The sequence below is a fragment of the Acomys minous genome, assembly GCF_964271855.1.
Source record: "Acomys minous genome assembly, chromosome: 1".
Classification (NCBI taxonomy): domain Eukaryota; kingdom Metazoa; phylum Chordata; class Mammalia; order Rodentia; family Muridae; genus Acomys; species Acomys minous.
The window spans coordinates 128,374,239-128,402,005 of record NC_140483.1 but is presented as its reverse complement, the minus strand read 5'-3'; the positions used below and the strand labels follow the sequence as shown (position 1 = coordinate 128,402,005).

Sequence of the window (27,767 nt, the reverse complement as noted above, 5' to 3'; positions counted from 1 at the left end):
CACTGAGTGCGGGCTTGAGCAGTGAGCATGGGGACACTGGGGTCCATCACTGAGTGCGGGCTTCATCAGTGTGCATGGGGACACTGGGGTCCATCACTGAGTGCGGGCTTCATCAGTGTGCATGGGGACACTGGGGTCCATCACTGAGTGCGGGCTTGAGCAGTGAGCATGGGGACACTGGGGTCCATCACTGAGTGCGGGCTTGAGCAGTGTGCATGGGGACACTGGGGTCCATCACTGAGTGCGGGCTTCATCAGTGTGCATGGGGACACTGGGGTCCATCACTGAGTGCGGGCTTGAGCAGTGAGCATGGGGACACTGGGGTCCATCACTGAGTGCGGGCTTCATCAGTGTGCATGGGGACACTGGGGTCCATCACTGAGTGCGGGCTTCATCAGTGTGCATGGGGACACTGGGGTCCATCACTGAGTGCGGGCTTGAGCAGTGAGCATGGGGACACTGGGGTCCATCACTGAGTGCGGGCTTGAGCAGTGTGCATGGGGACACTGGGGCCCATCACTGAGTGCGGGCTTGAGCAGTGAGCATGGACACACTGGGGCCCATCACTGAGTGCGGGCTTGAGCAGTGAGCATGGGGACACTGGGGTCCATCACTGAGTGCGGGCTTGAGCAGTGAGCATGGGGACACTGGAGTCCATCACTGAGTGCGGGCTTGAGCAGTGAGCATGGGGACACTGGGGCCCATCACTGAGTGCGGGCTTGAGCAGTGAGCATGGGGACACTGGGGTCCATCACTGAGTGCGGGCTTCATCAGTGTGCATGGGGACACTGGGGTCCATCACTGAGTGCGGGCTTCATCAGTGTGCATGGGGACACTGGGGTCCATCACTGAGTGCGGGCTTGAGCAGTGAGCATGGCGACACTGGGGTCCATCACTGAGTGCGGGCTTCATCAGTGTGCATGGGGACACTGGGGTCCATCACTGAGTGCGGGCTTCATCAGTGTGCATGGGGACACTGGGGTCCATCACTGAGTGCGGGCTTGAGCAGTGAGCATGGGGACACTGGGGTCCATCACTGAGTGCGGGCTTCATCAGTGTGCATGGGGACACTGGGGTCCATCACTGAGTGCGGGCTTCATCAGTGTGCATGGGGACACTGGGGTCCATCACTGAGTGCGGGCTTGAGCAGTGAGCATGGGGACACTGGGGTCCATCACTGAGTGCGGGCTTGAGCAGTGTGCATGGGGACACTGGGGCCCATCACTGAGTGCGGGCTTGAGCAGTGAGCATGGACACACTGGGGCCCATCACTGAGTGCGGGCTTGAGCAGTGAGCATGGGGACACTGGGGTCCATCACTGAGTGCGGGCTTGAGCAGTGAGCATGGGGACACTGGAGTCCATCACTGAGTGCGGACTTGAGCAGTGAGCATGGGGACACTGGGGCCCATCACTGAGTGCGGGCTTGAGCAGTGAGCATGGGGACACTGGGGTCCATCACTGAGTGCGGGCTTCATCAGTGTGCATGGGGACACTGGGGTCCATCACTGAGTGCGGGCTTCATCAGTGTGCATGGGGACACTGGGGTCCATCACTGAGTGCGGGCTTGAGCAGTGAGCATGGGGACACTGGGGCCCATCACTGAGTGCGGGCTTGAGCAGTGAGCATGGGACACTGGGGCCCATCACTGAGTGCAGGCTTGAGCAGTGAGCATGGGGACACTGGGGCCCATCACTGAGTGCGGGCTTGAGCAGTGAGCATGGGGACACTGGGGCCCATCACTGAGTGCGGGCTTGAGCAGTGAGCATGGGGACACTGGGGTACATCACTGAGTGCGGGCTTCATCAGTGTGCATGGGGACACTGGGGCCCATCACTGAGTGCGGGCTTGAGCAGTGAGCATGGGGACACTGGGGCCCATCACTGAGTGCGGGCTTGAGCAGTGAGCATGGGGACACTGGGGTCCATCACTGAGTGCGGGCTTGAGCAGTGAGCATGGACACACTGGAGCCCATCACTGAGTGCGGGCTTGAGCAGTGAGCATGGGGACACTGGGGTCCATCACTGAGTGCGGGCTTGAGCAGTGAGCATGGGGACACTGGGGTCCATCACTGAGTGCGGGCTTGAGCAGTGAGCATGGGGACACTGGGGTCCATCACTGAGTGCGGGCTTGAGCAGTGAGCATGGGGACACTGGAGTCCATCACTGAGTGCGGGCTTGAGCAGTGAGCATGGGGACACTGGGGCCCATCACTGAGTGCGGGCTTGAGCAGTGAGCATGGGGACACTGGGGTCCATCACTGAGTGCAGGCTTGAGCAGTGAGCATGGGGACACTGGGGCCCATCACTGAATGCGGGCTTGAGCAGTGAGCATGGGGACACTGGGGTCCATCACTGAGTGCGGGCTTGAGCAGTGAGCATGGACACACTGGAGCCCATCACTGAGTGCGGGCTTGAGCAGTGAGCATGGACACACTGGAGCCCATCACTGAGTGCGGGCTTGAGCAGTGAGCATGGACACACTGGAGCCCATCACTGAGTGCGGGCTTGAGCAGTGAGCATGGGGACACTGGGGTCCATCACTGAGTGCGGGCTTGAGCAGTGAGCATGGGGACACTGGGGTCCATCACTGAGTGCGGGCTTGAGCAGTGAGCATGGGGACACTGGGGTCCATCACTGAGTGCGGGCTTGAGCAGTGAGCATGGGGACACTGGAGTCCATCACTGAGTGCGGGCTTGAGCAGTGAGCATGGGGACACTGGGGCCCATCACTGAGTGCGGGCTTGAGCAGTGAGCATGGGGACACTGGGGTCCATCACTGAGTGCAGGCTTGAGCAGTGAGCATGGGGACACTGGGGCCCATCACTGAATGCGGGCTTGAGCAGTGAGCATGGGGACACTGGGGTCCATCACTGAGTGCGGGCTTGAGCAGTGAGCATGGGGACACTGGGGTCCATCACTGAGTGCGGGCTTGAGCAGTGAGCATGGGGACACTGGGGCCCATCACTGAGTGCGGGCTTGAGCAGTGAGCATGGGGACACTGGGGCCCATCACTGAGTGCGGGCTTGAGCAGTGAGCATGGGGACACTGGGGCCCATCACTGAGTGCGGGCTTGAGCAGTGAGCATGGGGACACTGGGGCCCATCACTGAGTGCGGGCTTGAGCAGTGTGCATGGGGACACTGGGGCCCATCACTGAGTGCGGGCTTGAGCAGTGAGCATGGGGACACTGGGGCCCATCACTGAGTGCGGGCTTGAGCAGTGAGCATGGGGACACTGGGGTCCATCACTGAGTGCGGGCTTGAGCAGTGAGCATGGGGACACTGGGGTCCATCACTGAGTGCGGGCTTGAGCAGTGAGCATGCGGACACTGGGGCCCATCACTGAGTGCGGGCTTGAGCAGTGAGCATGGGGACACTGGGGTCCTTCACTGAGTGCGGGCTTGAGCAGTGAGCATGGGGACACTGGGGTCCATCACTGAGTGCGGGCTTGAGCAGTGAGCATGGGGACACTGGGGTCCATCACTGAGTGCGGGCTTGAGCAGTGAGCATGGGGACACTGGGGTCCATCACTGAGTGCGGGCTTGAGCAGTGAGCATGCGGACACTGGGGCCCATCACTGAGTGCGGGCTTGAGCAGTGAGCATGGCAGCCTAACACTACCTGGTAAAAATCTCTACAGCTACAAACAAGGAACTGATTAGATACATTTAATGTAGTATCCCCATCTTATGGGATAATAATAGCATTTCAAAAAACACTAGCTTGTGTGTGCACAGGGCATGGTCTCTACAATAAGCGGTTGAGAAAGAAAGAAGGAAGGAAAGAAAAAAAGCAGCAAAGCCATGGGCACCTCTTCGCGTGACCACAGACTACAAGGGTCAACGTAACAGGCAAAGCCACACGTCTGGTTACTCAACTGCTAACCGATTTGTAGTGGGATTTTTTATTTCCTTGTAGGATATTCCTTTGAACTTTTTGTTTGTTTGGTTTGTTTTGTTTCGAGATAGGGTTTCTCTGTGTATCCTTGGTTGGTCTGTACTCTTTGCAGACCAGACTGGCCTTGAACTCACAGAGATCTGCCTACCACTGCCTCCAGAGTGCTGGGATTAAAGGCATGCACCACCACACCCGGCTTCCTTTGAACCTTTAAATTTATTTTGTATTGTTTGTGTTGCTTTTGCCATACTCAGCATTTACCCAATAAAATGAGTTCCACTAATTCAGACACGGTGGAATTCTGCACCCTAGCTTTTTCCCTTGGAGAAAGGTCTAGGTCAGGTCTCCAGCTGACCCGCTGACTGCTTACTCAGTGCCAGGCACAGGACTGTACACATCTTGTTCTAACGGTTACAGGTTAATGTGCAGTTCTCGAAACTACTGTCATGCCCTGACAGTTGACACCAAACAGATGAGGCCCTGACCCCAAGAGGGACAAACTCAAGTTCGTACCTCTCTGGCCCCAGGGCTCTATCTCAGTGTGCTGTGGATACCTGAAACTCAAAATAATAGTCCATCCAGCCCCGGATTTCAAACACACCGAACTGACTGGCGTTTAGCTCTATTAACTTTTCTATTCATTTTTCAAGGTGCCTTTAGAAGTCTATTTTGTCCTTCTCAGACCACACTTGGAGTTACCTACTCAGGTGTGTAATACAGCTGAGCTCCAGGCAACTCCACTTTGTTTAATCTCTGGAACCATACTGGTCCTCGCAAGGTTCAGCGCGAGTTACTGGGACCACAGCCTCAAAGGAGCTGACTCTGGGACCCGGGAGCACTTATAGCCACTTTGCCACGCTCTGCAGGCGTGGATCCCGCTCTCACCGAGGTCTGCGAGGCCCCAGTGCACGCTTACCCGCCAGGCCAGGTCCAGGTCGAAGTCCCGGGCGCGCAGGAAGCGCAGCAAGAAGGCGTCTGTGAGCGGCTGTGGGGTCTGCGGGACGCATGCCTCCAGCGCCCGGCGCCTCAGCTCGGCCAGGCCAGGCTGCACTAACGGCGAGTGGTCGGGCAGATCATTGAGCTGTTTCCCGACCGCTGGCCCGGACCTCATCTCTGCCATGCCCGCCGCTCCCTGCGGCTGCTGTGCTGTCCCGGTGGCTCGGGGAAAATCGTGGGCCCAGAGCCACCCTCCGCCCCCGCCGTGGCCGCCGCCCCACGCACACTCACACACTCACCGGGGCAGCCTGGATTTCCCGCACCCCACCGGTGCAAGGGCCACTGGCGCCCTCTTAAAGGAGCCTACGTGGTGCCCTCCGGTGCTGATCAAGGTAGCTGGAGCCAGTCCCAGTTAAAGAAAGTCACTGGGGTTGAACGTCAAGAATGTGAAGTCAGAAAGTTACTTGAAATGTTTATAAGCAGGCTCCCAGAGGACCTTTCTCACCCATTCCTCGTTGCCTTTCCTCCTCTATTTCGGTTTGGAATCAGGAAGCTGTAAAGTGCCTTTAAACAGTTATTAACAGCTTGCTTGCAGACACTTTAGGAGCCAACCCTCCTCCCTACTGCTTTTCTTAAACTGAGCTTAGGCCATCTCTAGTATTCTAAGTAATTTCCAAAATGCAACTCAAGGAAGACACCTTTGGCAGTCTCACTGCTCCTCCCCTTCCTCACTTCCATCCAGGAAAATGCTTCCCAGATCTCGGCATCTAGCTCTGTTAGAGCCATATACAAATAGAAGGGGGGAGGGGAGGGCGCTTTTTAAACACCGTAAATGTGTGTGTTTAGAACCTGATGCAAAAAAAAAACTTGAAACAAGGCAAAGCTGTCAGAGAATCTCCTGTGAAGTGCTGTGAACTCCCGAGTCACAAAGAGAGTTGACCTGGGGGTGTTTGGGGTTAAGGGGCTGCAAGCTTTGACTTCTCTGCTGAGAGAGACACAGGATAGAACAGCGTTAATTAATAAGAATACAACCAGGAAGCTGTTAAGTCTCAAAGCTTGGGACAAAGGGCTGAGGTGCCTATTTTAATGTATCAAAGTGGACCTGGTCCCCAGGTTCACAGCCCTACCTGTTCCTGGGTATAGTTGGTATGCCCTGCCCTCTACACTGCCCCCTTCCCCTACTCTCCACCACAGGGGCTGGGCTGCCCTACCCCAGAGGCTGGTTACCTGCCCGCCTCCCTTTTTTCTCTTTACCTTTTGCTTTCTAGGTTGCTGCACCTGGTTCCCCTCCCTCCTCTCTCTCTTCCTCCACCCGGCTCACATGACTCAGGTCCCTGTCCACTCTGGACTCTCCCAGATGTCTCTACCTCTGGCTACCCTCTCCCTCTTATCTGCAATAAGCTTTCTCTTCTACCATACCTAGGAGCAGCCACAGCTTTTCCTTTTTATTTCTTCTTTATTCAGAAACCAGAATAACTGAGGACTGGAGAGTCTAAACTTTTGCTGATACTTGTAATGAGATGGGAAACTAATGGAATAAAAGCTGACAGATCAACATGAGAACAGTGAGAGAACACTGAGACACAGAGCACTAGGCTACAAGAGCCCTGGGAAGAGAAGGCAGTTTTCCAGACTTTTGTGGCTACACAGGGAGTACTCCCCAGGCAAAGGAGGGAAAGCAGAGCAGGAAGTAAGGTACCAGATGGGAGAATAAACTGCAAGTCCTACTTGGAGTTCTGAGATATTAGAAGACAGAGGAAGCAGGTGTTCCCTTGCAGTGTCAGATGTTTGAAAATATACTAACAAGGGTGCTGGTTAGTTTCTTTGTCAACATGATGCAAGCTAGGGTGACCTGGGCAGTTGAGGATTGTCTCCATCAGGCATGTGGGTAATGTCTATGGAACGTTTTCCTGATTAATGACTTATGGAGGGTATAGGGAGGCAGAATGCTGTATTTTTGTATCTTGAATCTATATAAAAACTTGAGAATTCTCATGTGTTATTCGACTTTTGGTTGTTGCTGCTGCGATTGTTTTGGCTTTTTGAGGTACAGGTCTCATTTTGTAGTCTAGGCTAGCCTGAAATTTGGCATCCTCCTTTTAAATACCATGAGATATGAAATATGCACCGCACAACAGGTATTATATGGGGAAGTTTATTATATGAGCATGGGAAGAGAAGGAAGTGGAGGCACCCCAGAGAGAGAGAGAGAGAGAGAGAGAGAGAGAGAGAGAGAGAGAGAGCGCGCAAGAGCAAGAGGTAGGTGGGATTGTCCTTTTATATACTCCTGGGCAGGGGCACACCCAGTGGCAAGTAGGCAATGACATCACAGGTTGCTAGGCAGACTGGAGCAGAATCCTAACAATCTCTCTCTTGGCATCCTTTCTGGCATGACAGGTATGCTCAGCTCAATACTTAGAAATTGTTGGTGTATTTTTTAAAGTGAATTCTTAAGGTTTTTTTTTTACTGAAATACTTCTAAATGTGTGGTGCTTATAGTACATAGAACACAGACAAGTTTTCAATATTACTGGAATGCAGTCAGGCCTCTGCCACAGAGCTTCCACACTTTCTGGAACCAGAGGCATATAACTTGGCCTTCTGTATGGGAAAGAGCCACTCAAATACACCTATCATTGTGAGGGTATTATCAGATTGGCTCAAATGGCCAAAAGTTGCATAGGCCCACAATGCCTGTCCAGGAGGAGACCTGGAGAAAGCAGTACCTGCTGCATGCGTGAATCTGGGAACCTCTGAACAACAATGCAACCTCTATACAAATCAAACAGTCTGGAAGCCCTCTGGAGAGTGACAAGAACAGTAACCCTCACAGCTGGTAAAGACATGCCATGCTTGTGTGTAAACTTGGCCCTCTTCAGCTTTTGTCCCTGTCTAAGCCTCTAGACTGCCAGATAATACCATACATTCAAGCCTTCTCTTCTCAGTTCCTGAATACACATTCCAGTCATCTCTGGAGAGTCCCTCAAAGGTTTCCCAATTTTCTAGGAATCTCTCAATCCAAGTTTAACAACCAAGAAAGCGTGTTAAAAACAGTATGATGAAATAAAAAGGAAGGGGAAGTAAAAATTAATATTTATACAACTAATATTTTATTATTAAAATTATTTCCTAGTTAGGAGCTAGCAAGGTGGTTCAGCAGATAAAAAAAACTTGCTCTTCTTCCCCAGAAGACTCAATCTTTTTTTTTTTTCTCAAGACAGGATTTCTCTGTGCAGCCTTAGTTGCCCTAGCCTGGTTTTGTAGATCAGGCTGGCCTTGAACCCACAGTGATCACCCTGCCTCTGTCCTCCAGAGTGTTAGGATTATAGGCGTGCACTATCACGCTCAACTAAATTTTTATTTTTATTTTTATTTTTATTTTATTATAAATGTATATCTGTGTAGGCCCAGGGCCTAGGGACAGAGACAAGTAGATCTTGGACTCTTGCTGGCTATCCAGTCTAGGCAAAATGAGAATTTCCCAGGTTCTGTGAGATATAATGCCTCAAGAAAAATAAGGAGCAGAATGATAAAGGAATGCTCCCAACATCAACCTCTGGCCTGCACATGCATCCAAGGAAGTGTACACACACACACACACACACACACACACACACACACACACACACACACGGGGAGAGAGAGAGAGAGAGAGAGAGAGAGAGAGAAACACATTTTATTACACAAAATATGTAACTATTGTAGACACAGCAATAATGAGTATAAATATGCCTACTAAATCAGTGCTGGCTTTGAAATCATGTTGGATCAATCTCTTCTGTTTTAAAGAGAATACCACATACACCATATTTTCTGGAATGTACTACAGAAATCATTTGGTACACCACCAAAATACGCTTTTCAATCCTTGACAAACAGCAATGATTCTCCAGTGGTGTACTATCATAATGTATAAAATCTACAGTACAATGTTGCTATCTCATAATCCTTTAAGCTGTGCAGATTAGGAATCTCATACAGTCTACACTGTAGAACTTGTCTGTACCTAAAGCATCTAGAAGGAAAGAAAAAAAAAGGAGACCACTTTCCTTTTTAATCTTATCTGTGTATTTGAGTGGGCGTTCCAGTCTTCTTAGGCCTTACTCCATTCTGGATTCTTCTGATTGCTTCTTACTCATGTTGTTAAAGTGCTCCTTTTTTTTCCTGCATTTCCAGGAAGTAGTAGTTTAGATCCAGAAGTTTGATTTAGTCTCAATTTTACTTTTATAGGAACAAGCGAAGGGAGGATTTCTCTTTGTATCACAAGGAGGTTCATAGTGTCTGTGCTGTCCTACTATTTGGTATAGTTATCTCTACCTTATTCTATCCATCTGAAACTTTCCAGATCCTTCACCAAAGTGCAGACTTATTTCTTTACTAGTGATTACAAATGGTCAACTTCTGACTCATTATTTTCTTACTATTGTAAAAAAAAAAGCTTTATTCATTAAAAAAAACTTTTTTTATTAACTAGTTTGTTAACCTAGGATTCTGTTTTATAAAAAACATTAAATAAACATGACTATTTTCCTGAACTAGCTGGCATTAGTTACTAAAGTTGGTATTTATTCCCACCTATACACACATGTACTATCTATTTACCAAACTCTGCTTTAGACATTTGTTCCACAAAAGACACTCAGAGGAAATTTGATTGTTAGATCCAAAGATGAAAGTACCCATTGATATTGGGAGAGGTTAAAGAAACTGTGGTATTTTTCATATAGTAAAGCAGTATATGTAAAGCAGCAAAATGCTGCAATGTGGCCACATCTCACAAATGGAAAGTCCGTGAAGAAGGTGGTCATCATTTCATCTAAACCAAAACAGGCAGAACTATTGTGTATTAGAAGCCTGCATAGTGGTGACTCTAGGGTGTAGGTAGTCACCTGAAGGGGCCAAAGGAGGCTCCTTTTTCTTCTCATTCCTGCTGACTTGTCAGAGTTCATGGCAGAAATATAAATAGAACTTACTCATGGGAAAATTCACTATGAGTCCATAATAATTTAATGGAAAATTTCCACATCAGACTTAAGATTGTGGCATTTTAATTTATCACAAACTTTAGATGTGATCATTTAAAAGTCATAGTAGCAATAATCCAATTAAAAAGATGACAGAATACTGTCTGAGGACTTTTTGTGCCACACTCTTTCCCCTTGGAATTCATGAAGATAAATTACTGATTTCCCTGGAGTGCCTAACATTTCAGTAAAACTCACCAGCCTTGGAAGCCCATCTTCACCAACACTAATGGTCTGGCCTGTAGTTATATGTCAAGTTACTGCTCCTCACCGGAGAGAACACTGCACATCTTCCTGGCTCCTGGAAACAGCCAAGTGTTTGAAATTCCTGGGTTAACCTCACTCACAACAGGATGTCTAGAGTGATGATTCTTGCAACTAGCATTTCATAGGAGGAGTTCTGAGAATCAGACTGAGGATGCATGAAGAAGCTGAGAGCCAAAAGTAGGTAAGGGAGTGTGCACAGGGAGATTTTACTAACACGCCAAAGCCATAAAGAAAAGCAAGGGGGAAACGTTTTTAGGAAAAGAAGGGGACAAGTGCCTCTTACTCTTTCACACACACATAAAAAGAATAATTTTTTTCCCAACCCTTCCACTGCCATACTCAGCCCTAGGGAAGCTTTGCCTGGGCAAAATCAAGTCACCCTGGGGTCTACAGCAAGTAAGTGAAAGAAGTCAGTCCACTTTTTAAGCACTGCCTTGCATTTGTCTCTGATCCAAAACACCTAGCAAATATATTCAGCATAAAATGAATAAAAGTGAATAGTGGAGAGAAAGTACAGGTAGGCTTCCTGCCTATCCACAGAACTCCCCGACTCTTTGGGGTCCTAAACAATGAATTTGCTTCCATCTCTTTTTGTCTCCCACCAACCATCCCCCCATCCTCCAGTACTCCATGCCCCCACCCCAAATCTGGCAGATATCTACTTCTCAAATGCAGGCTATGCCAGGCAGAAGAACAGACTACACAAGCCAGCAGAACAGGTAGGCAAACTCAGACAGAGACTTGGTGCTGGAGCAGAGGATATGCAAGCTACCAGAACTCCAGCCCCCTGCTCAGTGGGAGATTCCCTACTGGACCAAAGTCCAGAACTCCAGAGAAGTGGCCCATGTGTGCACCCTCTTCACTCTCTCAGTGCCACCTCACATGCTATCTCCACTCCTCATCACCATGCCCCAGCCTCCAACTCAGGCTGAGACCCCCCCCCCTTTTTGACCAAAGGCTACACTAGCCACTGGAACTGCTGCCCCAACTACCTACCAGCTGCCAGAATTCTAAGCCACAAAGGCCAGAAGGCAAAAGGAATAAAAAAAACAAGGAACAAAATACACCCAAAGAACAAAGAGAAACTCAGAAATCAGCACCAACAATCCTCCCAATCACAGAAGCTTAGATACAAGCATAAAAACACAATCAACAGCAGCCAGGGCATTATGTCCCTGCCCAGAACACAGCAATCGTACTACAGCAAGCCCTGAAAATTCCAATATAGCTGAAGCACAAGGAAACAAGCTTAATGCCAACTTTATGAAGATGTTAAGGTCCTTAAAGAGGAAGTGAACAATTCCCTTAAAGAAATCCAAGAAAGCTAAGGAAAAAAAAACTGTTGAAGGAAATGAATAAAGCTGTTCAAGACCTGAAAATGGAAATAGAAGCAATAAAGAAAACACAAACTGAGATACTTCTGGATATGGAAATCTAGGTAAGTGAACAGGAATTACAACTGCAAGGATAACCAGCAGAATACAAGAGATGGAAGAGAGAGTCTCAGGCATTGAAGATGTGATAGAAGAAACTGATACATCTGTCAAAGAAAACGTTAAATCTAAACAAAATTTCCAAGACAAAACATCCAGGAAACTTGGAACACTATGAAAAATAACCAAATTTAAGTATAATAAGAATAAAAGAAGGAAAAGAATCCAGCTCAGAGACCCAGAAAATAATTTCAACAAAATTATAGATGGAAAATTTCCTAACCTACATGCCTATAAAGGTACAAGTAGCTTAGAGAATATAAAATAGATTGGATTAGTAAAGAAAGTTCCCTTGCCACATAATGATCAAAGCACAAAATATACAGAGAAGGAATATTAAATAAAGAAAGAATATTAAAAGTTGCAAGGGAAAAAGTCCAAGGAACATATAAAAACAGACCTATTAAAACCATACCTGACCTACCAATGGAGACTAAAAGCCAGAAAAGCCTGTACAGATGTCCTGAAGAGTCTAAGAGACCACAGATGGCAGTCTAGAGTACTATACCCAGCAAAACTTTGAATTACAGTAGGTGGAGAAAACAAGATATTCCATGATAAAGTCACATTCAAACAATATCTACTTTCAAATCCAGCCATAAAGATGATATTAGAAAACACAGGAAGTAAGTAATCCCATACCAGCCAAACCAAAAGAAGGGGAACACACACACACACACACACACACACACACACACACACACACACAACACCACCAACACCACCACCACCACCACCAAAAACAACAACAACACTAACACCAACCAGAATTTAATCATTGGTCATTAATATCTGTCAATATCAATGGACTCAATTCCACAATAAAAAGACACAGACTAAAAGAATGGATGTGGAAATATGACACATCCTTCTGCTACATTCAAGAAATGCTCCTTAACATTAAAGATAGATATTATCTCAGAGTAAAGGGCTGGAAAAAGGCTTTCCAAGAAAATGAACCCAAAAAGTAAACTGGATTAGCCATTCTAATGTTTAACTAACTAAACATTCAACCAAAAGTTATAAAAAGACATGGTGAAGGACACTTCACATTCATCAAAGGAAAAATCCACCAAGATAACATCTCAATCTGAATATCTATGCCCCAAATGCAAGGGCATCCACATTTGTAAAAGAACATTAGTAAAGTTTAAATCACAGATTGAGCCACATACATTAATTTTGGGAGACTTCAATACCAGCTTTTACCAATAGACAGGTCATCCAGACAGAAACTAGATACAGAAATAGTGGAACTATTTATTTATTATGAACCAAAGGGAGCTAACAAACATCTATAAAACATTTTACCCAAACACAAAATAATATACATTTTTTCAGCTCCTCATGGAACTTTCCCCAAAATTGACCACATAGTCACAAAGCAAGTCTCAACAGATACAAGAAAATTAAAATAGCCCCTGTTGTCCTACCATACCACCATGGATTTCAACAACAACAGAAAGCCTACAAACTCATAGAAACTGACTAGCTCTCTATAGAATGACTACCAAGCAAGTGAAGGACATGTATTACAAGAACTTCATATCATTGAGTAAAGAAACGGGTGAATATACCGAGTGGTGGAAAGATCTCCCATCCTCATGGATCAATAGGACTGACAGCAACAATGTCGATCCTACCAAAAGCCATCTACAGATTCAATGCAATCCCCATCAAAATTCCAACACAACTCTTTACGGAGCACAAAATAACAATGCTCAGCTTCATTTGGAAGACGAAAAATTTCAGAAAAGCTAAAACAATCCTGAACAATAAAAAACTTCATGAGGAATCATCATTCCTGGTTTCAAGCTCTACTGCAGAGCTATAGTAACAAAAACCACATGGTATTGGCATAAAAACAGCCAGACTGATAAATGGAATCTAATCAGAGACCCAGATATAAATCCACACACCTAAGGACAGATGGTTTTTTATAAAGAAGCCAAAAATATACAAGGAAATAAGAAAGCGTTTTCAAAAAATTATGCTGGTATAACTGATTGTCTGTATGTAGAAGGATGTATATAAATCTATATCTGTCACCATGCACAAAAACAAGTTCAAGTAGACCAAAGACCTCAACATAAAACTAGATACAATGAGCCAGATAGGCACAGGTGATCAGCTCCTGAACAGAATACCAATAATACAGGCACTAAAATCAACAATTAATAAATGGGATCTCATGAAACTGAAAAGCTTCTGTAAGACAAAGGACACCATCAATTGGACGAAACTGCAGCCTACAGAATGGGAAAATATATTCACCAACTTCTGAAAGCAACTAATATCCAAAATATAAGGAATTCAAGAAACTAGACATAACAAAACCAAATAACCAAATTTAAAAATTGGGTATAGAACTAAACAGAGAATTCTCAACAGAGAAATCTCAAATGGCTGAGAAATGCTTAAAAAAATGTTCAACATTTTTTGCCATTGGGCAAATGCTACTCAAAATGTCTTTGAGATTATAGCAGTCAGAATGACTACACTCAAAAACTCAAGTGACAATGTATGTTTGTGAGTAATATATAGCAAGGGGAACATACCTCCATGGCTGGTGGAAGTGCAAACTTGTACAACCCCTTTGGAAATCAATATGGCAGTTCCTTGGGAAACTGGAAATTGATCTACCTCAAGACACAGCTATATCACTCCTGAGTATATACTCAAAGATTGTTCCATCCTACCACAAGACACTTGCTCAACTATATTCATAGCAGCTTTGTTCATAATAGCCAGAAACTGAAAACAACCTAGATGACCCTCAACTGAAGAGTGGACAAGGAAGATGTGGTACATTTACACAGTGGGGCAATACTCAGCTGTTAAAAGAATAATCATCCTGAGTGGAGTAACCCAAATCCAGAAAGACAAAATGGGATGAGCTCACTTGTAAGTGGAAATTAGCTTTAAAAGGGAAAATCATGCTACAATTCACAGATCCAGGGATCTATATAACAAGGAGAGCTCAAGGAGGGACACATAGATCTCCCTGGGAAGGGGAAATAGAATATATTTCATAAGAGGTCTGGAAGTGGATTTAAAGGGATCAGGGGCTATCTCTGACATGGACACTGGTGCCTGCTATTTGATCACTTCCCCATGGTTGAGCAGAGCCACAGAGGATGAGCAGGCAGCTAGTCCTAATAAGGGGTCAGATGGTAGAGGAGGAGGGCTCCCTCTTTCGGAGGACTAGGGAGGGAGACAGTGGGAAAGATGGAGGGTGGGTGGGAACAGGCAGAGATAGGAGAGGGGGTTACAACCAGGATGTACTGTGAATAAATTATAAAAATAAGAATAAAAAATAACATAAAGTGGGCTGTGAGGCCTAAAAAATAAAAGAGGGGGGAAGGGAGGGAGAGAGGGAGAGAGAGAGAGAGAGACAGAGACAGAGAGACAGAGACAGAGACAGAGAGAGAAACAGAGAGAGAGAGAGGTGGGGGAGGGGGTGGAAGATTAGTCCTAGTGTGCAGGAGGCAAAGGCAGAAGGAGCACTCTGAGTTCAAGGCCAGCCTGATCTATATAACCAGTTCCAGGCCAGCCATGGATTCATGATGAATCCTTATCTAAAAGAAGAAATGACAAGGATATTTTCAGAGAAGAGCTTGTTTATTTTGTTTTGCTTTGGTTTTTTGCTTTGTTCTATTTTGTTTTAACATTTTATTTCTTTTTGTTTTTAGTGTCAAAATGTATCATTTTTTATTGGAAATATTTTCTTCTTGCATAATATATCTTAGCTAAGGTTTTCCCTCCCTCTGCTCCTCCTTTCCCCTTCCATCTGGACCCACCCTCTTCTGTTTCTTATTAGAAAATAAACGTGTTGTAGGTGATAGTAATATAATCAGATAAAACAAAAATTAACAGAATAAGACAAAACAAACAATCAAAAAGAAAAGGCACAAGAAACAGAACTCACTTAATATACATGGAAGAATCCCATGGCAACATTAAACTTGAAGCCATAATATATACGCAAAGAACCTTTTTCTTTTCTTTTCTTTTCTTTCTTTCTTTCTTTCTTTCTTTCTTTCTTTCTTTCTTTTTTTCTGAAAAGTAAAAGTTCTGACAGGGTGTGACAGGAACCTCCAAAGCTATTATTGAGTTCATTTTCTGCTACCTCTCTACTGCTGTGCTTATGGCTGTTCTGAACTGCCTTTTCAACTCCCTGAGCGAGATGCTGAGGGAAAATGTAGAAAAAAGAGCCGTGCTGGAGAACATGGAGGGGCTCTTCATGGCTGTGGATAAAACTGTAGAAGGAGCGTGGTCCTAGAGAGCGACCCCCAGCAAAGGTCCCCGAGTAGCTTCGAGGGATGAAGATGCCCCTGTTGCCGAGCAGACTGTGTCCCTTGGGAGATGAGACTGCAATGAGAACTGCTCCTCACTTGAAGAAGAAGAGAGGTGACTGTGTAAGCCAGTGACACTCAGAGCTTTGGGGGAGCACTGTCCCGTCTCCAATTATAGCCTACGCTCTCCATCTCGTCCTGACTCTACGCTTTTCACTATATGAACTATCCACTACTCTCATAAAGCAGGCCAGGTCTTCGTCTCTTCTTTGACCTGTGCTTGTCAATACAGAGGAGGAGTAAGTTTGCCATGCTATCCTGAGCAGAGCCTTAAAATGCCCTTTGGCTCTCCACTTGCATTTCTCATGTCATTATGAGAATGTGCCCATGTCGCCCCTTGCAGGGTGATACCTGCTGCGAAGCCAAGTGCCCCAACGGAAGCTATTCCAGTTAAGGACAGGTGATTCATAGTCCTGGGAATGAGCCAGAGCAAATCAGCAGAGCCTTTTAGCCAAACCTTAGCTGAGCTCAGGAAAGCAAGCAGTAAACTATTGAAACTGACTCTTTTGCAACATCATGTTGGTAATAGGTAATGAATTCATTTGATCTAAGTTAATATTCATGGCCTCCTTCATCTGTTATCCATCCCAACACATCCATCACAACATTCTTCCACTGTGGAGACCTCCAAGCCTTTGTTTCTACAGGCTCCAGGCATGAGGTGGTCCTGACGTTAGTGGGTGGAGCTTCAGTTGATTGCTACCACAGATCACAGGGCTCCTGAGTGACCTTTCTAGGTCACAAAAAGTCCCTTGTCCCTGTTGCGTAACAAAAACCCTTTCCTTTGGTAATTTCAAACAATCACTCCCCTGTTCTAATGATTGATTCGGAAACTTCGACTGACTATTGGAAATTTCATTTACTTATTGTGATAATAGATATGTGCCTGCATTCCCTAGTGAAATAATTTTTCCTCTAGGGATTCAGGATCTCCAAACATTCACAGCCAAGACTTGTGAGTTTACTAAGAGAAAACATTTCTTTAGCAGGTTATTAGACGTCACAGTAAGAAGAATATGGATAAATGGTGGATCCTGAGGCAGCCTGCGTTGACCATGTTTAAGTTATTTTGATATTAGACCTTTGTCAGATGTAGGGTTGGTGAAGATCTTTTCCCAGTCTGTAGGCTGTCGCTTTGTTCTCTTGACAGTGTCTCCTGCCTTACAGAAGCTTCTCAGCCTCATGAGGTCCCATTTATTAATTGTTGACATTATGGCCTGGGCCGTTGGTGTTCTGTTCAGGAAGTTGTCTCCTGTACCAATATGTTCCAGGCTCTTCCCCACTTTTTCTTCTAAGTGACTTAGGGTCTCTGGTTTTATGTTGAGGTCTTTAATGCACTTGGACTTGAGTTTTGTGCAAGGTGACAAATATGGGTCCAGTTGCATTTTTTTACACATAGACATCCAGTTAGACCAGCACCATTTGTTGAAGATGCTATCCTTTTTCCATTGAATGGATTTGGCTTCTTAGTTGAAAATCAAGTGAGCATATGTGTGTGAATTCATATCTGGGTCTTCGATTCGATTCCACTGATCAACCAGCCTGTTGCAGTGCCAGTACCATGCTGTTTTAATTACTATTGCTTTATAGTACAGTATGAGATCAGGTATGGAGATTCCTCCGGAGCACCTTTTATTATACAAGATTGTTTTAGCTACTCTGGGTTTTTTGTTTTTCCATATGAAGTTCAGAATTGAACTTTCAATGTCTTAAAAAATTGTGTAGGTGTTTTGATAGGGATTGCATTGAATCTGTAGATTGCTTTTGGTAGGATGGCCATTTTTATTATGTTAATTCTCCCGATCCATGAGCAAGGAAGATCATTCCATCTGCTCATGTCATCTTCAATCTCTTTCTTCAGAGTTTTGAAAATGTTTTCAAACAAGTCCTTCTCTTGCTTCGTTAGAGTAACTCCTAAATATTTTATATTGCTTGTGGCTAATGTGAAGGGTGTGGCTTTCCAAAATATATAAAGAACTCAAGAAATTAAACACCACCAAACCAAATAAACCAATTGAGAAATGGGGCTTGGAACTAAACAGAGATTCTCAACAGAGGAATATCAAATGGCTGAGAAACACTTAAAGAAATGCTCAACCTCCTTAGTCATCAGGGAAATGCAAATCAAAACAACTCTGAGATTCCATCTTACACTCATCAGAATGGCTAAGATCAAAAATTCAAGTGACACCACATGCTGGAGAGGATGTGGGGAGAGAGGAACACTCCTTCATTGCTGGTGGGAATGCAAACTAGTACAGCCACTTTGGAAATCTATCTGGTGCTATCTCAGAAAAATGGGAATAGGGCTTCCTCAAAACCCAGCTATTCCACTCCTTGGAATATACCCAGAAGATGCTCCAGCACACAACAAGAAAATTTGCTCAACTATGTTCATAGCAGCCTTATTCATAATAGCCAGATCATGGAAACAGCCTAAGTGTCCCTCAGTAAAAGAATGGATAAAGAAACTGTGGTACATATACACTATGGAATACTATTCAGCTATTAAAAACAAGGAATTCCCGAAATTTGTGGATAAATGGATTGAGCTAGAAATGATCATAATGAGTGAGTTAACCCAGAAGCAGAAAGAGTCAAATGGTATATACTCACTTATATCTGCATATTAGCCCAAGGGGCATGTCCCACGAAAGCCTTCACTTACCAGGAAACTGAGACAGAGGGGAGGACATTCTATTGGGACTCTAGATGAGAGAAACATGGGAGAATGGCAAAGCAGAAGGATCCAGAGGGTCCTAGAAACCTACAAGTAGAACATTATGATAGGCAGATTTGGACCCAGGGGTCCTGCTCAAACTAAGGCACCAGCCAAGGGCAATACAGGCTGTAAACTTTAAACCTCTACCCAGATCTAGCCAATGGTCAGAACATTCTCCACAGTAGAGTGGAGAGTGGGATATTACTTTCTCACATACTCTGGTGCCTCACATTTGACCATGTCCCCTGGAGGGAGAGACCTGGTGACACTCAGAGGAAGGACAGCAGGTTACCAAGAAGAGATTTGATACTCTATGAGCATATACAGGGGGAGGTAATCCCCCTCAGGAACAGTCATAGGGGTGGGGAGTAAGGGGAAAATGGGAGGGAGGGATGAATGGGAGGATACAAGGGATAGGATAACCATTGAGATGTAACAAGAATAAATTAATAAAAAAAAGTTATTTTGAGCTCTCTGGGACAACTTAACAACCAGCATTCTGTTCCTTCAAGGAGAGATGTAACTGAACATTAGGTTGCTACATAGGCTGGTCTCAAACTCATGAACTCAAGTAATCATCTTGCCTCATTTTCCCAAATAGCTGGATTATGGGTGTCTGTCAGGCATGTCTCACAGAAAGCTGCAGGTATAAAAGAACTGTTATGAATAGGACACCACCTGAAGTGAGTCAGAAGGCCAGATAGCAGGACACCTAGTGTTAGAGCCTGGATCTACAATGAAGCCTGTTCTTATCCCAGGCTCTTTTGAAACCTGCAGCCTAAAAACTATGTGACAAATGGGTTGTGTGAAACATATAGGATCAAGAAGTGGTTCTGGATTTTGAGTTTGCACATTTTTTCTGTATTTGCCTACTCCATGTTAATACAACAAAAATATTAGAGGCAGCCAACTTCCCAGATAAAAAGGGTTTATTTAGCTCACAGTTTTGAAGGACCAAAGTCTGAGTATGAGTATGGGTGACTCCTAACCACTTCCACTAACTTGGCCTCAGCAGAGGGCAGCAGATGGTACCACACAATAGCAGGAAAAACATAAGGGTAATGTGTTATAACTCTGACAGGAGCAGAAAGAGGAAGAAGAGCTGGTTAGGACAGCCTTGATCTTTGCCCAGTACTGCTCTCATGAGGAGTCAGTGGTTGCTGAAGATCTCTCTTGAAACCTTTCCACCATACACAGTGCCAGCCCTTTCACCACAAGTCCCTGGCAGGAATAGGGCATTCATGAAACACCAAACATCTGAGATATTTCAGGGATAAAATCCAAAAGTAAACATGAAATCTGTGTCTTTATTTTCTTTCTGTGCCCTGGAGTCCAGAGGCACCCGATCCCCCTGGAACTGGTGTGACAGACAGTTATAAGCTGCTTGCTGTGGCTACTGCGAACTAAAGGTGGACCGTGTGCAAAAGTAGCATGCACTTTTAGCAGCCCTGAGGCTCATGTGCTCTTCATATAACAAACACGGTGAGTCAGGAGTATCTCACCAGGTGCCAGAATGGAAATGTCACTAGTATGTCAAGCATCTGAGCTAACTGGATTCACCTATCCCCTGACATGCATTATCTTGTTGAAGTATCTTGTTAGGTGAACAGCATCTGGCCACCAATTAACATGTAGGAGTGTGTAACTGAGTGCTTCCATTTTCACCTCAGATACACTGTGCACTCTGTCTGGCTGTGATGTGGTTGACATATCCAGCATAAGCATACATGCTTATAAGTGTGTGTGTGTGTGTGTGTGTGTGTGTGTGTGTGTGTGTGTGTGTGTGTGTGTTATGCATGTGTGTGTATGCATGTGTGTATGGGCGTACTTGTCCGTATGTGCATATGTAGGCCAGAGGTAAGAATCACATATCTCCCCTAATTGATCCCCATCATATATTTTTTTTTTGAGGCAAGGACTTTCATGAACCTGGAGCTCAGCATTTTGGCAAGGCTTGATGGCCATTAAGATCTCTTGGACCTACTTGTCTCCTTACCTGCTACCACTGGGGCTAGAGGCATGTGCCTGACATTTTATGTGAGGGTCAAGTATCTGAATTCAGATTCTCATGCTTGCATAGTAAACATTGTACCCACCGAGCCATCTCTCCAAGCCCTGAAGTTGACCTCTATTGATTTTCTCAATGTGTTCTCCTACTCTCTGGCTCCTAGCTGTGTTTGATAAACAGAGAGAGAGTACTGGCTGGATAATTTGAAATCAGAGTCATTCTCTTGCCTCTCTTCCACTAGATCACAGATTGGATTACTCCAATGTTGAATACCACAATAATTCAAATTTTATAGCCATGACCTTGCTTCTTCTTGGCTTCTGCTCCTTCACAGGGTGTTTGGTGTCCCTTGACACACACCAATTTCTGTGAGAATTGTGATATGGTGTTACAATCTATGTATGTTTCTACCTGTCTATTTTCTGGTCTTAGAAGGACACCAACCATGATGAATTAAGGCTCATTTCATAAAGTATGACTTCAGCTTAATTTAAGCACATTTATAAATAGGACCACATTCTTAGGTTCTAGGAAGGACAATTACCTCAGTAGTGTACTATGTGACCTAGGACAAGGCTTCCAGGTACTAATGGTTTTGGATTCCACATCTTTTTGGTGCCATATCCATTTCCTTTGTTAAACCACCCTAATGATCCAATCTGATTACCTGCTAGTTCTGTCCAGAACTAGTAGAGGGCTATTAAGATTACCAAGGTCACAAGCTTCCAAAAGAGGGAAGCAACGAAACATTCCTACATATCTATAACACCAAGAACCATGGCAATTACCAGTGTGGCTAGCTATGCATAAAAGTGCAATCAGTGTCACTCACATGTCAGTGGCAACCTGCAGCTGCCCAACTTATAACCCATTCAAAAGGAGAAAAGTCATGCCTGCTATCGGGGAAAACTTAGGCAGATTCCCAGGGCTAGTGAGGTCAGGGAGGTTAGAAAAATAATTTACTACTGTTACTTTGATAAATCAGTATAATTCTTAACAACATTCTAAATTGTATCCTCACCATGTACACACAGCTACTCTACTGATCAAAGAAACCACTCTTCACAGCAAACAAAAACCATCATAGAAAGCCACAAGTGAACACAATACAAAGATCAACAGGTCTTCAGGATCCCAGCCCCAGTGGATTCATCTACACCACAGTTCCTTAATCTGTGGTTCAGGGAACACTATAGAAGAGTGGAGTGGAAGGATTGTAAGAGCCAGAGTACAGAAGTCTTATGTGAAACTGTCTCTTCTAGAAATAGCTGCAGAAACAAGACTGGAACATTGTCAAAGGTAGTGGATGTGTTAATGTAGAAGGGGGGCTATTTCCCAGGGTTCCACCCATAAACAAAGAATTACAGGCAACTAAAGACAACTAGGAGAATAAATTTAGCCTCTCTCATGGATGAGCCCCTTTATTGGTTGTCCAATGTACAGAGGTCAGCCTCAAGAACATATGCACACCAATAAAAATGAAGTCAACAGATTTATATATATATATATATATATATGTACTTATATGTATGATTGTATATAGCAATAATTTTTTTAAATTTTTTTTATTATTATTAATTTATTCTTGTTACATCTCAATGGTTATCCCCTCCCTTGTATCCTCCCATTCTTCTCTCCCTCCCATTTTCCCCTTACTCCCCTCCCCTATGACTGTTCCTGAGGGGGATTACCTCCCCCTCTATATGTTCATAGGGTATCAAGTCTCCTCTTGGTAACCTGCTGTCCTTCCTCTGAGTGCCATCAGGTCTCCCCCTCCAGGGGACATGGTCAAAGGTGAGGCACCAGAGTATGTGAGAAAGTATATCCCACTCTCCACTCTACTGTGGAGAGTGTTCCGTCCATTGGCTAGATCTGGGTAGGGGTTTAAGGTTTACCGCCTGTATTGTCCTTGGCTGGTGCCTTAGTTTGAGCGGGACCTCTGGGACCAAATCTGCCTATCATAATGTTCTACTTGTAGGCTTCTAGGACCCTCTAGGTCCTTCTACTTTGCCTTTCTCCCATGATTCTCTCATCTAGAATCCCACTAGAATGTCCTCTCCTCTGTCTCAGTTTCCTGGTAAGTGAAGGCTTTCGTGGGACATGCCCCTTGGGCTAATATGCAGATATAAGTGAGTATATACCATTTGAGTCTTTCTGCTTCTGGGTTAACTCACTCATTATGATCATTTCTAGCTCAATCCATTTATCCACAAATTTCGGGAATTCCTTGTTTTTAATAGCTGAATAGTATTCCATAGTGTATATGTACCACAGTTTCTTTATCCATTCTTCTATTGAGGGACACTTCGGCTGTTTCCATGATCTGGCTATTATGAATAAGGCTGCTATGAACATGGTTGAGCAAATTTTCTTGTTGTGTGCTGGAGCATTTTCTGGATATATTCCAGGAAGTGGAATAGCTGGGTCTTGAGGAAGCCCTATTCCCATTTTTCTGAGATAGCACCAGATAGATTTCCAAAGTGGTTGTACTAGTTTGCATTCCCACCAGCAATGAAGGAGTGTTCCTCTCTCCCCACATCCTCTCCAGCATGTGGTGTCGCTTGAATTTTTGATCTTAGCCATTCTGATGGGTGTAAGATGGAATCTCAGCATTGTTTTGATTTGCATTTCCCTGATGATTAAGGAGGCTGAGCATTTCTTTAAGTGTTTCTCAGCCATTTGATATTCCTCTGTTGAGAATTCTCTGTTTAGTTCCATGCCCCATTTCTCGATTGGGTTATTTGGTTTGGTGGTATTTAATTTCTTGAGTTCTTTATATATTTTGGATATTAGACCTTTGTCAGACGTAGGGTTGGTGAAGATCTTTTCCCAGTCTGTAGACTGTCGCTTTGTTCTCTTGACAGTGTCTCCTGCCTTACAGAAGCTTCTCAGCCTCATGAGGTCCCATTTATTAATTGTTGACATTAATGCCTGTGCTGTTGGTGTTCTGTTCAGGAAGTTGTCTCCTGTGCCAATATGTTCCAAGCTCTTTCCAGAAATAACAAAAAGCCTACACGTATAGCAATAATTTTAAAAGATGCTATCAACTCGAGATTTGGGTGTGTGACATGAAAGAGGCTGGAGACTGGACAGAGAGGTAGAAAGGGATGTAATTCTATTTCAATTAAATATAATATAAAAAGTAACATTAAAAATATTATTAATGTCTAGGAGCTGGAGGAATAGCTAAACAAATTGTTTGGGTCCCTGTCTGGGTGAGTGTAGGAGGAATAGCAAAACAGCTTTAGAACTTATGGAACACAGCCCATCAGTTAGCACAACCTCTATGTGTTTGTCTTAGGAGGCAGAGCCCCAGGGACTACATGTCCTGAGGACTTCATGCTGTTATGGAGCATCACTGTGCTTTGTTGCCCTTGGCGTCATCATATCCCTCATAATATATGAGTTGCATAAGAACTCTAAGGGGCCTTCCAGTTCCTCACTGGGCAGTATTATTGGCACTTACAATAATAGTATTTGGTCTGTTTTTAAAGTATTACTCCTGGAGCAGATTAATGATTCAATTACCACCCTCAGAAAGAATCTAGAGATGTAGACTGTTAGCAATGACCACCACTTTATAAAGAATTCGAAGAAGTAGATTGTTTAGTAAGGTCAGCTTAAGATCTTTTTGCTAAACAATCTTAGGGAACAATTTGAAGTTCATTAGAACTGACTGATGTGACTCTCTCTATGAAGCCGGGCAGGTGATCAAGGTGATGATTAATTTCTTGTACCCATTTTTGCCCTCAGCTTCCTGATATGATTAAGTAAAAATTGTTAATGAGTAAATGTGCACCTTGAGGATTTAAAGTAGAAATGGCTGATTGGTTTTTACCATATAAGTTTAGATTTGTGACTTTTAAAGATTTTTTTATAATATACTTTTTAACATAATTGATTCTTTCTCTGTAGCCACAAATTGAAGCCTGCCAGTAAAGGGAAACTGACTGAAAAAATTACCTTGTTTTCTTGTACTTTGTTAATCTATAACAAGTTGCTTAGCTACAAATATATGTAGGTTCTTGTTAATAACTTGTTTTTCACCCATAATAGATAAAACATTTGATCATGTGAGATTATTGGGGAATATGTTTTTCTATACATACTCATTGTAATAATTCACTTAAAGAAAAATAGAATGTAACCACACTGTGATTTTTGTACTGTTTGAAAATTTTTTCTGGGATATATAAGCTGTGGGAGAAAAATCAAAATTGTTGAAGCCTGTTGGAGTTTGCTCCATGCACTCTATATGCATGAGTATATATGTGTATGTGTGTAAAGTTGGTTGGAACTTGAATTTTGGAGTTTGTTCCATCCACCCAATGTGTATGTATGTATGTATGTATGTATGTATGTATGTTGTATGTGTGAAATTGTTGATGCTTGTTGAAGCTTATTGAAACTTGCTCATTGGAGCTTTTCTTGCTTCATCCATCTAGTGTGCATATATGGGTGTGTGATTTCCCCCTTTCCTTTCTTTTTCTTTGCTGACTACAAGTAGTACGAGCCCAGAGAATCAAACTTTGTAACCTCCAGAAAAAAAAGTCTGCTGAGTGATCAGTCACTGACTCTACATACACCTCCTCAGTCCACCCTGAGCTGACTAAAGCTGGTCTTGGTCTTCAGCAGGTTCCCTAGCAATCATGTATAAATCTGGGTGTAGCAGTGCAGACCTGTAGTCTTAGTGCTAGGTAGACAGAATAGGATTGCTGGAGCTTGCTGGCCAGATAGTTGAGCAGAATGAGTGAGCTCCAGGTTCAGAGACTCTGTCTCCAAAGTTAAGATGAAGAGTGATTGAAGAAGATGCTTGATGCCAACCATTGATGTTCAAATTCAATTCATGTACCCTGTACACACACACACACACACACACACACACACACACACACACACACACACACACACACAAAACCAGAGATGCTGTCAGCATGCATAGGGCCTACACAGACTTAAGCCAGACAGGTTCTCAGTGCAGAAAAGGGGAAATGGATATAGGTTCCCATCTCTAAGCAAGAACCTATCTCCAACTGATATCACTTGCAAAGGAAAAATTAGTTTTCTCCAATGGAGTCTCACAGTTAAGTGAGGCCCCATGCCCAGAAGTAGATGTCTAACACAAAATGAACTCAATAGTATTTTTGTATACTTTTTTATCTCATATTAATTTGTTTGGGTATTTTTTCTCTTACTGGTCTTTTACCCATATATTATGGTTTCTGATTTTGTATTTCAAAATCTGTGTGTATCTGTGTGTTTCTGTTAATTATTTTTATTGTTTTTTTGTTTGTTTGTTTACTTTTTGCCTTTTAATTGTTTTACAAAGAGAAAAAAATACATGGAGTTGTGTGGGCAGGAGATAAGAAGGATGTGAGGGATGGGTGAAGGGCAAACAACAATCTGAATATATTGTATAGAAAATGTTTTCAATTTAAAAAAGAAAGTAAAAAAGAACCCAAAACTACATATTAAGTAACTAGAAATTTATTGAGATATGTAAACCCGACACTTACTTGTCCAGCTTTGAGCATTTCAGATCATCCAATAACTCGACAGTAACAATCATCCAGGCCACTAATAATAAAAGTTCACCCTAAATGCTGAGGTCTGAATGTTGCTATCCCCAAATACAAGTACTGACACCTAACTCCTCATAAACAACAGTGAGAGGTAAGGCCTCTAAGAAATGAGTGAATCATGAAGGCCCTATCCTGCTAAATTGGAATTGCTGCCTTTAAAAGATTTTTAATATTTTATTAATTTATTCATATTACATATCAATTGTTAGCCCATCCCTTGTATCCTCCCATTCCTCCCTCCCTCCCATTTCCCCCCACTCCCCTCCCCTCCCCTATGTCTGTGACTGAGGGGGACTCCCCCCCCTCCCCGTATATGCTCATAAGGTATCGAGTCTTTTCTTGGTGACCTGATATCCTTCCTCTGAGTGTCACTAGGCCTCCCCATCAAGGGGACGTGGTCAAAAATGGGACACCAGAGTTTGTGTGAAAGTCAGACCCCACTCTCCACTCAATGGTGGAGAATGTCCTGTCCATCGGCTAGGTCTGGGTAGGGGTTCAAAGTTTACTGCCTATATTTTCCTTGGCTGGTGCCATAGTTTGAGCAGGACCCCAGGACCCAGATCCGCCCATCATAATGTTCTTCTTGTAGGTTTCCAGGACCCTCTGGATCCTTCTATTTCCCCATTCTCCCATGCTTCTCTCACTTAAAGTCCCAATAGGATGTCCTCCCCTCTGACCTTTAAAAGATCTTAAGTGACACATTTGTGCCTTCTGTGAAAGAATAGAGTGAAAGGCACCATTTGTTTAAAAGTTTTATTGTTTTACTCTATTTTCTATTTTATTTATATGTGTGTGGGTAGATGCGTATAGAAGCCAGAAGAGGGAGTCTAATCCCTGAAGCTAGAGGTACCTTGGACTTTTAGCCACTTTGTATGGATGTTTGGAATTGACCTCAGGTCCTCGGCAAGAGCAGGAAGAGCTATTAACTACTGTGCCATTTTTCCAACACACAACACCAATTTGGAGGTGAAGCTCAGCCCTCCTCAGACACTGAATCTGCCAGAAGGCTTGTTCTTGCACTGAAGGAATGTGAGAAATAGGCTGCTTTTTTTTTTTCAGCTTATTTCCAAGTCTCAGTTATTTCACTATTGCAGCAAAGACAGACTAAGAAGCTATTAGAAATATTATCTCCAGCTGAGTGTGATGGTGCACCCCTGTTATCTCAGTACTCACAAGGCAGAGGCAGACAAGATCTCTGTGAGTTTCTAGGCCAGCCTGGTCTACAAAGCAAGTCCAGGACAGCCAAGGCTACACAGAGAGACCTTGTCTTGAAAAACAAAAAACAAATAAAAAGTTAACAAAAAGAAATATTATCTCATATATCACTTCTTAAGAATCCATCTGAAAGCAATGTGTGCTAAAATTATATATGAAAAATATATTTACCTAAACAAAGACTTACACATCTATACTAACTGCTGAGCAAGATGATATGCTCTTCACAAACGTAAAATCATTTCATTTTCACTGCAATCCTACAGAGGAGAC

The 27,767-nt window shown here is 44.0% G+C and overlaps 1 protein-coding gene across 4 annotated transcripts in view; it reads right to left on the bottom strand.

Moving 5' to 3' along the window:
• TTPA (alpha tocopherol transfer protein) overlaps positions 1–27,767 on the bottom strand; it is a 90,918-nt gene that overhangs the window by 20,763 nt on the left and 42,388 nt on the right. Inside the window, exon 1 of one of the 4 annotated variants that reach the window (XM_084764727.1) lies at positions 5,128–5,350. The exons of 1 other annotated variant lie outside the window; for it this stretch is intronic. Coding sequence is in view for 2 of the 3 variants with exons in the window: in XM_084764728.1 (XP_084620854.1) it covers positions 4,809–5,012 (204 nt within the window). In the remaining variant the exon portion in view is untranslated. 2 more of the 4 variants (XM_084764728.1, XM_084764725.1) reach the window with 2 other exon arrangements.